The 13235-nt window shown below is 35.7% G+C and overlaps 1 protein-coding gene across 2 annotated transcripts; it reads left to right on the top strand.

The window, feature by feature from the left end:
* The first annotated feature begins 10638 nt into the window (after positions 1 to 10638).
* On the top strand, positions 10639 to 12334 carry LOC18444379 (uncharacterized). Of its 2 annotated transcripts, none has more exons than XM_088852541.1 (2): positions 10639 to 10743; positions 11203 to 12334. In XM_088852541.1, exon 2 carries the CDS (start codon positions 11316 to 11318, stop codon positions 12204 to 12206), a length of 891 nt encoding a protein of 296 aa, XP_088708667.1. In that variant the 5' UTR covers positions 10639 to 10743; positions 11203 to 11315; the 3' UTR covers positions 12207 to 12334. The 2 variants fall into 2 exon arrangements, with proteins under 2 accessions (XP_088708667.1, XP_006854614.2); XM_006854552.4 differs by having other exon boundaries at positions 11295 to 12334.
* Positions 12335 to 13235: the final 901 nt, after the last annotated feature.

Here is a 13235-nt window from a genome sequence, read left to right on the forward strand (position 1 = left end):
CGGGGCCTTGTATTGCAAGTCTTGGCTTTGTTACAACTTGTTATCATATTTGAAATATATCTTACAAATATATTCTAAAGTTGTGTTCATTGGGCCTGTATTATGGCCTGTTGTCTATCACGAATATATGGGCTCGACGACCTTTGGCTCTTATCTTATGAGATTATCCCTTATCTCTGCTTATGGATCTTCCAAGGGTGTTTGCCCTTGTATCGTGCCTCCCATGACACACCCAACAGGGTCATACGACATTAGCATTATAGCAGAGATATTCATATTTCTTTGAAATTTAAAAAGTTGTTGCCCACGCGTGGGAGCTATTTTTAGGACCCCAAATTTGGAGATATAATATCTTGAATTTAGTGATCAATATCAACAAAAAAGTAAAATGCACACTCTATGTACTTAAAAAGCCCTCCCAAAATTGGGGATTGGAGCCCTCAATGGTTGGGGGTATGGCGGTTGCCTCAACATAATGTCCTACTCTCCATTCCAATAATTAATACATAAATATATATATATATATATATATATATATATATATATATATATATATATATATATAAATTAAATAGGAACCATTTAATTTTTTCATAGTAAGATTTAACTGTCAAAGAATTAAGAGATCATTTTTTTTATCAAAATAATCATCAGGTGATTCTTAGGTGGACCCAAAATTTCATATAAAAAAACCTCCAAAGTTGCTGTTTTATTTAAGGGAGTTACTACACAGTATGCTTAATACTGTTTAAAACTCACCCTAAAACCCACTACATCCTCTGAGATTTAGCTGACACACATAAGGTCCAAACCTCCCAATGTTTGGCAGCAGCAACCCCGACCCTAGTCACCACGCTCTGATTTCCATTCCACCTTAGTCACCACGTTCTGATTTTGATTCCCACTCACGCCATCCTACTAACACCGTAAAAAAAAAAACCAACTCCTAAATGATTTGAAAAATAGGTGGAGACCTATCTTCCCCACTGAATTACCCGAAAAAGAAATATTCCATCACCAACACATGAGAGAGAGAGAAAATATTGGGGTACCATAGAGAGGAGAGAGAGAATATTGGGGTACCACGACCGGCTGCCTTTCTTGTTTCACTTAAAACATCCATCGGTGGTCCACTACGTGTGTTCCTTCGCTTTCCGATCTGCTGAACCAGTCCTTAATGGACCATTCCTTCACCCTGACCCACATCCAACTACCTCTACTAGTAGCTGTTCATTTCTTCTTTGTATGTTTTACAATTGTCAACTAGTGCTCTAAATTAAGCTCCACCATGTACTCAGGTTGAATGCTACAATATCGCAACAAAAACTGTAAAATTTCATCCTCAATGCCCTATTATCTCTATATGTTTTATTTAAAACTTGAGTTATTGGAGAGTTCCATTATAAGGCAGCTCAACGTCGACAGATTATATGTTCCAGAGGGAGCATTCACTCGCTCATGTAAAACTCAATGTAGGAGTATTTTTAAATTCCAGATCTTGGTGATGTAATCTCTTCAATTTAATTACCAAAAATAACTAAAAAAACTTTTTATGGGCGGAAATGAAAAGATCAGAGAGAGACAATTCAATATTTGGATAGTCAGTTCTAAGCATTTAAGAATGGGTGCGGTTTGTATAGAGCAGAGGCTCTAAACAATCAAATTAGAGCCTACCTTCAAACAGTGTCGAGAAGTATGATTTCAATATTGGAAAGTTTTTTTATAGCCTTAAATTATATTTTCATCTTTAGTTATAAAATTTAAAGCTTCAAAATAGTGTACATCAAGCAGATCTATGAAAACTTGAAAATCTTGAAAATTGAAGGTCTAAAAATGCGTTACAAGATGCACTTTTTCTAAAACTTGAAATCATTTATTTCTCATATCCATACATCTTGAAGTCAAGATGATCCATTTGATGATATTTGGGCATCAAAACAACATCTTCTAGTGAAAGTTTTGAGGTAGGCTCTAATTTTATTGTTTAGAGCCTAGGCTCTATATAAACTTTTCTCTTTGAGAATTCAATACCAATTTTTTTTAACAATATGTTGGGCTTTTATGGCTATTAAAAGTCCTATGAGAGCTTGGAACTAACATCCTATTATAATAGAGTATAAATTTAGTAGGAGGCAGGTCTATTATAGACCATGATAGACAAATGTTATTTGCCAATACTCAAACTTTGTTTGACGTGCTAAGCCAGTCGAGTTGGAAAACTCAAGTTACCTGAGCATGGAATTAAACCGATGAGGGTTAGATGGGTCATCCCATGATGAGGTTGGAGTTGTCCGAATGTGTGAGCCAAGGGACTTTGTGATCTTTGTATGTGATGGTTGGCTTTTAGAGACTAGGATCAAAGCCTTATCGCTCAATCATAACACGACATATACATATAATAGCTGTATTGGAAAAGTGAACTACCTATGAGGGTGAAGCATGTACATATGTATTTACGATGCAAATCAGGGAGATCTTCAAAGGAATATCCCTTAAATCCGTACCACATGTCTCCTATGATCAATGGACTGGATTCAATCTGTATAAGGATGGCTAACCCTAAAAATAGCCCAAAAAAAATAAATAAATAGGGGTTGCTTCTCCTTCAACTCTCTACACCTCTCAACTCTCTCTTTCTCTCTACTCCCTCTCCGTAGAAGGGTGGCATGCCACCCTTAGGGTTTCTTTCTCTCCTCTCTCATCTCAATATCTTTCTAAAAGGGTTAGTAGTAGAAAGGGAGCCACACCCCACTCAATTGGTTACGGCATTGGGGCCTTAAAAACTCTAAATGTTCCATGCTCTCATACTGTAAGGGTTGAGCTTAAGCTTTCCCATATTTGGTCGATGTGAGAAAGACCGCTAATCTCGTGCTCCAATGGAGAAGGAGACTCGTTGTGGGGTGTACTTAGCCCAGTTGAGATAATCTCCAACATTTTTTATTTTGTGATTTACAGGATTTTCTTTCTTGTGTCTTTCTTATTTCTAGAGCATTATGTTGTTTTTTGTTTATTCAATAAAAGAAGGTGTAATTAGTGATAGCAAGAGGAAATTTTTTTTATTTATTTTTTTATTTTAAGTTAGTTTTATTGTACTTGGACCATTGTAAGTGTTTCACTCTGTGAGAAAAAAAAAATTTAAAATTATATACACAATACTAGATCACCTTGTCCAACTTTCACAATCATCAGATGATTCTCAAGCAGTGTTCGAAAAGTTGAATTGGTCTCAGAAATAGGTCAAGGGCTGGTACCAAGTAACTAGTCAACCGGACGGTTCAACAGGCCTAACCGGGCAAGTCCTGGTCGATAAAAAAATGTTAAAAACTAAAAGCTAAAACATACATGAAAAATATATTTAAAACGTGATAAAAAAAAAAAAGCACATCCAAATAAAGTTGAAAATTAGTGCAAAAAATAAATTTTAAAAAATCCATTTATGTACAATGATATTTTTGAATTTTTCCTAAAATGATGAGAAAATATAAAAATAAGAATTAATGGCCAAAACATTTTACGATCTCTGCCAAATGATGAAAAACATTAAAAAATACATTACAAACAAATCTCTTATTTTTTAGGATTTTATGCAATATTTTTAAAAAATTTGTTAAATATCCAAATGGATCTCTAGAACCGGCCAAAATCGAAACCGGCCGGCGTTGTTCCGATTTGAACTGCCTGATTTTACAAACAGTGTCCTTAGGTGGATCCCAAAATTTGAAATTGCAAAAAAAAAAACAGAAAAATCTCCGAAGTAACTCCTTTGCCAAAGAGAGCAAATATACAACATATGCTCCCATAAAAGCACGCTACATTCGATCCATGTACCATCCAATAAGACAAATCATGTATGCGGTCTCTGCACTAATACAATCTCAACGATCAATATTAGAGAATTAAATGCTCACAAGGGAGCAAAACTCAGCATGCTGCCGAGGGACCATAGTGCATTTATTTGAGCCCATTGCTATATTAGCATATGCTCATCATCAGGACCTTGAGGATGTTCACTTTGGACCACCATACCCACCATAAACAAATAATGCATAGGTCTAGGGAAATGGGTGTGCATGAAAACATTAAAACAGAAATGACGCTTGTAGCATTAAATTCAGTATGTTAATAAGTAACATCAACCATTCATTTTAGTTGACAATGGATGGCTGATTTGAACTGTCCTCTGCTCATGCCCACATGGATAGACTCCAGTGGAAGAACTGTTCCGAATCATTCCGTCCGTCTTTGACAACAGAATGTGATGTTAACTTGTATCATAGTGTTTTACATGTTACATGTATTATGATATTGTTTCCCCTTGGGAGAAGACAGCCATACACGCTCTATATAAAGGCACACAAAAAAAAGCATCTAGGCAGCGTCCCACCTAGAAAACGAATGGTGGAGATGAATTATAAGCATGGCTGCGCCAAAAATCTATGCCGTCCATGTAGTCAGTCATCTGCAAAATGGATGGTCGATGTGTTGCATGTGAACCACTCCTGTATACATATCGTTTCCATGCAACACGTTCCTTGTTTTAGAGACACTCTAAAATTACAACTAGGAAAAGTATAAGATGCTACCTGTTTCAATTATGCACGGATATAAACAGCTCCCAAGATCACGGGATTGGAAGAACAAACGGTCAGGAGTGGTGTTTTTCTCAACTTAAAAGCCAACCCTTTTAAGGCCCCGTTTATTTTCATAGAAATGGACCTCTCGGAGACGCATTTTCATATATATGGCTTCTAAATACTGTTTGGATGCCCTCTCCGGGCGTCCCATTTCTGCATGGAGACAGATTTCCACAATATATGCTTTTTTTTTTTTTTTTTAGTAGAAATGTCAATTCCACTACGGTAGGTGGAATAAACATTTCCAAAAGATTGAAAGAGAATTATGGCTAAGTTATATTTTATAGTGACTTGAGGTCCGTCCAAAAAAGACATCCAGAAGTTGTAATAATTATAATAATTAATATATAATAACGAATATATATGAATAATAGATAGTATATTACATTAATTGGTATATATTACAAATATATAACTATATGTTATACTATATATTATTAATTATTATAGTATGTATTATTATAATAATTTAGTGTATAATAATTCATATATAATATAGAGCCAAGGCTCTAAACAATCAAAGTAAAATGCGCCTTCAAAATGTGTCGAGAAATATGGTTTCAATAGTGAAAATCTTTGTGATAGTTTTAAAATATATTTTCATTTTTAATTATAAAATTTAAATAGCGTAGATCAAGCAGATCTATCAAAACTTTAAAATCTTGAAAATTAACTGTCCAAAAATGCATTATAAGATGCATTATTTCAAAAATTTGAAATCCACTTTTTTTTTATGTTCATGCATCTTGATGTCAAGATGATTAATTTGAAGATATTTGAACATCAAGACAACCTCTTCTAGTGAAATTTTTTAGTTGGGCCCTAATTTGATTGTTTAGAGTCTGGGCTCTATATAATTATATAGTAATAATGATATACTGGTTTTTTCTATAGATTCAGTTCCTATAGAGATTTTGGATGACATCCTCTTTTGGTGCGAGAAAGTATCAACCGCTCTCAAAGTTCTCTTCTTAAACAGTGGCTTAGATGTAGAATGAAGAAGAGAGATAAGTGGGTAACAGCAGTCAGGTGAGCGGGTCCAAAACCAACTCAACAAGGTTTTGTCAAAGGTCAAAGGGGTGAGTTTATCCCAAAATTTTATCGATTTAGTAGTTTTTTGGGCTAAACCATATAAATCGTACTTTTCTTATATATGTACATATACTATTAATCATATTTTTATTGATTTAACTTCTAACCAGTTAAATACAATCATGGTAAAATCCAATTTTTAACATTTGTGTTTCCGCTTATATGAGAGCTCTTTGAGCGTTGCTTATGTACAGCCAATAAGGTATCCAACCGAGGCTCCGAATCAATCAAAGTAAAGTGTACTTTCAAATAATATAGAGAAATATGATTTTAATATTGCAATTTTTTGTGATAGCATTAAAATATATTTTTATCTTTAATTATAAAATTTTAGGCTTAAAAAAAGTGTAGATCAATGAAAACTTGACAATCTTAAAAATTGACGGCCAAAAAACGCTTTACGAGATGCACTATTTTCAAAATTTAAAATCTATTTTTTTTTTTGACGTCCAAGTATCTTGATGTAGAGATAATCAATTTGAAGATATTTAAAAATCAAAACAACATCTTCTAATAAAAGTTTTATGGTGCGCTCTAATTGAATTGTATAGTGCTCAGCTCTATATAAACCTTTTCCAAAGGACATGGTTTTCTTAGGATTCTTATCTTAATATGCGGCCCCACTTCATAATCTTTTCACGTCGGCATACGTGTCAATATCTCTCACAGGTGCCACATTTATACATTAATTTTCGCAAGAAACTCAACTCTATTTAGACGACGATTGGAGATAGAAGGGCGAAAATCCCAAAATGGAGGAAAAAAAAAAAAAAAAAAAGGATCTTTTTGGGTGGTGAACACGTGGACAAACCTCCACCAAGTTCTGTTACCGAAAATACCCCTTTAATAACCTAATAATTTTTACAGTAGCCCTCACCAAGGACACCGGTGAGGATGCATGGCCAGCTTCTTCTCGTAGTCTGTGTAGAAGACCTGTGGATGGTGCCCACGTGGACTTATGTGGTCCGTCGATTGTCACATGCAAGGACCCCTTTGCACGTGTCATTATTGAGTAGGGCCGAGGGACCACCACATGCCCCTCTCCATTCATGGAATTATGGAGTTTACACAGTCTTAATTGACCATTATGCCCCTTTGGAAGCTTTCATTAAAATTTAAACATTTTGGAGTTAGTTCCGAATTTGTAGATTTGGGGCCAGGTTATAAATACGGATTTAATCATTTAACAGATTGGAGCGAAAGTGGTCCATGCCATTTCACGACGGTTTGAGAGTCGTTATATCAGGAAAGAGAAACATTTAACCAAAAATTAGATACAAATAGAAAAAAAATAGCATGTTTTATTAGTAGAAGAGGGAGATAAATAAGTAAAAAAAAGGAAGAGTAATGGTATTTTTTAATGGAAGACGCAGCGGTCAAAGCCACATCTTTCACCAACTCAGCAACTTTGGAGCCTGCGGTTTCTATAGAGCAGAATTGAAGTTGCGGCTACTCCAAATTTATATAATTTAACGTGTTTTAAAAACGGCTAAAAACAGTAACTTCTAAAACAATGTCATGTACCAATTCAACAAGTACTACTGTTGTGGATGTAAATAATTAGTAACATTTCATAGGTATTATTATGTAATATTTCATAGACATATTATTATAATTATAAAAAGGGTTCTCTTAATAAAATTTGTCTTTTATAATATTCATCATGTCCAATACTTGAAAACAATAATGGTTATTTCCCTTTTCTCGCATTATATAATGAATCGATCAATCAATAAACTAATATGTGATCGTCATTTACATTGAATAAAATGAGGAAAAGCATTGTCTGAGTCAGGATACACGTTCGTCTCCTAACCATGCTACGTTCATCTCTAGAAAAAGGGTTCCCACCAAAATCTAGAATAAATAATGAAGAAAAATTCATGAGAGATCACTTTGAAATTTTAAATTTATTTCTATTTTTTAATATTCATGATCACAATTACTTATCTCAGGGTTAAAAAACTCAAAAAAAAAAAAAAAAAACTTTTTTATATTGGAATCGCCCGAATCTGATTGTGAAGCAAGGGGGTGAATATGGTTCTCCATTATATCAGGAATTGGTCAATTCTCTTACAAAACCGGCTGGTTCTATCATGGGTCAGCCAATCCAGCCCTATCTTTTTTATTATTTTCCAATTGTTTTACTTTAATCAATCTCTTTAGTACTTTTTTACTTGTTCTCTCAGCAAGATCGTTGATCCACCCATCCAGACTGGTTTTTTGGATTGGTGATCTTGGTCACAAATCGGTGTTTTTAACATTGGTTTAGGGAAAACTTTTATATAAAATAGAAACCTCATACCATAAACTTTACGTGCACCCTAAAAATCCAGTGGAAAAGGATGTTCCGAAGGTGAAAAATATTCTAATTGATCATCTCGACTTCGAGATTTATAGATATAAAGCAAGAATAAATTTAGGTTTTACTATAGTACATATTGTATAATCAGGGTTGACACATAGGTTTTCAAATTATTGTAAGGTTTTCGATATCAGAACAACATCTTTCAACAAACTTTAGAAGAACGCATTATTTCTATGAAATAAGGTTTGTACCTTATACAAACCTCACCCTTTAAACAAATTTTAGAAGGAGGATTTATATAAATAGATGATTACGCATATTTTTAAAAGGGTGTAGTTTGCATAAGGTTTCAACCTTAAATAATTAATTTAAGGTGCACCCCCAAACTTTGTCATGAGATGCATTTTGGGTGTCGAAAATTCTAGGATGATGCAAGAGCCTATTTTTATCTCTAATTATAAAATTTTAAACTCTAAAAATAGTTTAAATCATGTAAATGTAGGAACATTAAAATCTTAAAAATGGATGATCCGAATAATGTGTTGCAAGATATAATATTTTTAAGACTTGAAATCTCTGTTTTTCTCCATATCCATATAACTCTATGTCGAGAAAAAAAATTACATATTTTTCCAACATCAAAACAACCTTTTTCTAAGGGATCTTAGAAGTGCACCTTAAACTTTTTCCCTTTTGAAAACCCAACCCATAAAATGAATAGGAAAAGTTATCTTTGCCTATGGGGACATATATCTACATTTGCATCCACCGAGGCATTGGAATCGATCATTAAGTTGGATGTCAGATGGTGGTCCCTCTTAAAAAATAAAAATTAATGATCTATAAATTTTCTTTAAAAAAATCATTTTTATTTTTAAAAATTTGTTCCGTTTTACACTCCATATACCTAACAAATTAAGTCCAAAATCCATCTAAAAAATAGTTTTTAAAGGGGGGATGTATACATGTGAGTCATAGGACTCATAGGACTCATAGAAACTGTCTAAATTAAAATAACAAGTTTTATATAATGTTTTTTTTTTTTGGTAATTTGGTGGGGATGACTAGTCTTTATCTGTTGGTTGAATTGTTAGTAGTTTTTTAATGCATTGAGTGAAAATGAAATCCTAAATTTTAACTAGGGGCACAAGTGATACTACCACCACAAACCCAACCCCAGCCCCAACCCCAACCCCAACCCCAACCCCAACCCCAACTCCAACTCCATGTCCAACTCCAACTCCAACTCCATGTCCAACTCCAACTCCAACTCCGACTCCGACCGCACTATGAGAAAATCGTATGTCATTGGAGATTTGGGCTCCAATCCTTTGTTCCAAAATTGAGTTCACCGTGGGCTTCACATGACGTTTTTGCACTCCAAACGGTTGCCGTTATTAATTGTAAAGAGCGGGTTTGTTTGTGTCATAAAGGCCTCGATTTTCACGTAGTCACTAGCATTTGAAACTTGCATTTTATCACACCGGGAACGTTATGCCTCTTTGTTCGAATCTCTAATAAGTTTGAAAATTTATCGACTCTAATTTAACGTTCAAGGTTTGGGTTATGGAGATCGGACTGCCCATTCTATTTACTTTGCTAACTGAAATTTCAACTTCTATAACCTATTGTGGAATGGAAAAGTATCCCATGATATAAGAAAGATACCATCAAATGGCAAAATTTGGCCTTTTGTTTTCAAATGTTAACAGTAAATTCTCATTAAAGAAACCAGAATAAGCAGGGAAAAAGTAGTGATAGAAACTTCTACTTCCAAAACAACACTTACCAATGCACCAACACTCAAATCTTTACAGAGTTAGAAGTTAAAAAATATATATTTAACTTTATATTGTATTTATAATTATCAGATTTCACATTTAATAACTAAAAATAATTATGACTTCTTGTACCAAATAATATTGCACTCATATTAAGGTACCGCTTTTATGGAAAACTAGAAATTAGGTACAATAAAGCCACAATTAATATCAACCATCATATGTGAAATTGGGCAACTAACAATTTGGAAGTAATCAATAATACATTCCTAACAACATGATTTGACTACTAATGGCTGAAGTTAATGTTGACCTTTGTATTCAAAATCTAAACCCTCTTTTATGGAAAACTTAGCCACAAATTCGGGACCTAAATTTCCCATTAATGAAAGTCTAACCGACCATTTCTCCAAAAGTTGGGGTATTTCGGACATTCCAAGAAATTTTATGAGAGTTTGGAGAGGGGGGCTGAGATGCACAGACGGTCCAGATTGTAATAATCACACGTGTCATTACCCCATGCAATCATCGATGCACGTGTGGAATTACACGTGTGATATGATAGTTCTCCGTATCATATTCATCAGAAGAGAGTTCAGTCTATCTCTCTCACGAGGCCTTCCCCCACTTCGCACTCTAGTGCACGGATCTAACCAATTCGAATATGCCACGTGTCCTCAACAGCGACACGATCTATCCGGCTACGGAGGTGTAGCAACAGATCTCACGCCTTCCCTTACTCCCACACTCTCCCATCTCTCTCCCTTTCTCTCTCCTCTCTCTCTCCTCTTTAACGCACCCCTTCTCTTTTTCTCACTCTCTTGCATTTTTTAGGGGACTCTTCTCTGCAACTCACCCCAGAGACCCATACTCTTAGGCCTGACCTTTAATGGTGGTTCCACCCCTCCACTCCAAGCACCTACTACAGGTATCCTCTCTCTCTCTCTCTAAAATAAAACCCATGTCCCCTCTCCCTCTCTCTCTCTCTCTCTCTCTCTTGAGTTGAAATTCTGTAGTGTTCTAAAACTCTGAACCAATTCATGGTTTTCTTCAATGGGGTTTCTATTTTAGTATGTTTTCCTTGTTCTGGTAAGGTAAGAGGGTTCATGTCAAGGCTCAATTTTGGGATTGACAAAAATTAAAGTAGTGTTCCATAGCTCTAGACCATTAAGTGGTTATCTTCAGCTGGGTACCTTATACAAAGCTCTAATTAACCTTCAAAAGTGGGAATATTTCCCTTGCTAAAAGAGAGAAATGGGAGTGTTTGCTAAACTTCAGTACTCTACCAACATCCATTCCATTTACAATGGTTTTTTTTTCTTTTTTTGCAACTGGTTTTTTTCATATTAAAGCTCAATTCACCATTTTTTTTTTTTTTTTGCAACAGGGTTTTTCATACCGATTTCAAACATTTAATTGAGTTATACAATTGGTTTTTTTGAATGGGGTTTAGTTATTCTTCTATGATGTGAGTTTCAGATCGAAGAGGGGGCCATTAGAATGCTGAGACCAAATGAAAAGGCATTCTCATGCCCTAGACCTCCATTAATGGATAGAAGGTGGAAAGGAGGCATTGAATCCGCTCCCCATTGTCCTCGTTGTGACTCACCTAACACCAAGTTTTGCTATTACAACAATTACAGTCTCACTCAGCCGCGATATTTTTGCAAGAGTTGCAGGAGATATTGGACTAAAGGTGGCTCTTTAAGGAATGTGCCGGTTGGAGGAGGTTGCCGGAAAAACCGGCGATCGAAACCCAGCAAAGTCACCGGAAATTCGAATCCCAGCAACCGGTCATCTGAATCCGCAAATTCCGGGGAAGAACTGATGGAAAATTGGCCCGATTTCAGTGAAATTCCAGCAAATTCAGAGCCTGAAAATAGTGGGGCTTCGATAGACTTAGCCATGGTTTACGCAAGGTTCTTAAGGCCGACGGACACTACAGGAAACAGCAGCAGCTCTGATTCAATGCTCCAGGTTCCAGACTTAGTCTCTGAAACCCCAATTTTGGATCCCGAACTCGATATCGCTTTGGATCACGGTAAGATGTTTCGGCATGGAAATTCTATGGACCAAGGTATACTAGGGACTCAATTAATTGGGGGTTTTGATGAGATGAAGATTAGAGACATAAGCAATTCATCTTCTTCTTGTGAGTATAACCATGGATTCATTAGCGGCTTTAATGATATTTTATGGCCTAATTACAGTAACAATAACAATGTTGGGCCTTTGATTTCATCAACTAATTGCAATTGGCAAGAACAGTGGCAACAGCAAGGGCCATTATTAGATGGGAAAGAGGAAATGGGACTAGGGGGATTAAGCCCAAATCTCATGGTTGGCAACTGGAATTCTGATCTTGCTACCCACTCCTTTGCCAATCCTTGAGAACCGTTGAAAAGATTTGCTCTGTTCTCCTGTGTAATTTACAGTGTGCTGCTTCCCTGTACTTTTATACGTAACTATATATATCTATATCTATAGGAAGTATAAATATCAAAAAGGAAGTTGGTATATCTTCAGTGTTCATTTTCTATAGCTCTATCTCCTACAATGTTTATTCTCTCTCTCTTATGTGAATTAATTTATATAAAAGATTAAAATACATAAAGTGGTCAGAGCTCTCTCTTTCTCAATTATACATGAAAGGTTTGTCACATCTCTTAGTGAGCTGTATACAGTGCCTTTCTCTCTCTCTCTCTCTTTTTATTAATTTTTTTTTTTTTTTGTTTAAAGCTCAGTTGGGAAATCCTTTTACAATGGCAATGGTAGGACTGAAACATGAGATCAAAATTCCGTAAGTTTTATCGTCAAACACACTGTTCGTTTTGTACCCATACTCGTTGCTTGTACTGCCTCTCTCTCTCTCTCTCACACAACTTCTGGTTATGGAATTGACAAATGTGGGGTTTCTCTCTCTAGACTGCTATGTAACTAGGGTTTGATTTCTGTGTATTTACCGTGAAGATGGAAGTCAGACTATTTTTTTACGGGGAGAACAGGAGTTTGGTAAAAAGAGTAGTCTGGAAAGGCAGGAGGAAGGATGGAAATATTATAAAGAAAAGAGGAATATGCATTTATGATGGTGAAAATCCATTGGGAGCGATGCATGATGATGCACTCACTTGTCTGCGGCGACATCACCTCAAACAATCCCCATCACAAGAACTCCCCTAACCCCCCTCTCTCTCTCTAGACTCTAGCGCACTCCCTTTCCTGTCTCTAGCTTTCTCTCTCTTCACTACCCTCGTATAGTCTGTTCACCCACGAAAAACTTTTTTTCCCGTGCTGGTTGAAAATTGGGAGCCCGACCCCGTTCGGCCGGATGGGCCCTAAGAAAAGTAGGGCCTAATGTGGTCGTTGGAAATGTGGAGCCCGACCCAGACCGGTTCAGCTGGATGGACCCAAAGTACAGAC

The sequence above is a fragment of the Amborella trichopoda genome, chromosome 11 (genome assembly GCF_054954075.1).
Source record: "Amborella trichopoda isolate Santa Cruz 75 chromosome 11, AtrichopodaSantaCruz75HAP2 v2.0, whole genome shotgun sequence".
NCBI classification, from domain to species: domain Eukaryota; kingdom Viridiplantae; phylum Streptophyta; class Magnoliopsida; order Amborellales; family Amborellaceae; genus Amborella; species Amborella trichopoda.

Bases quoted from the DNA above. Each gene is read 5' to 3' on its own strand.
- LOC18444379 (XM_006854552.4), top strand. From the start codon at position 10,705: ATGGTGGTTCCACCCCTCCACTCCAAGCACCTACTACAG. The intron at 10,744-11,294 runs GTATCCTCTCTC...TGTGAGTTTCAG, and splicing joins ACTCCAAGCACCTACTACAG to ATCGAAGAGGGGGCCATTAG.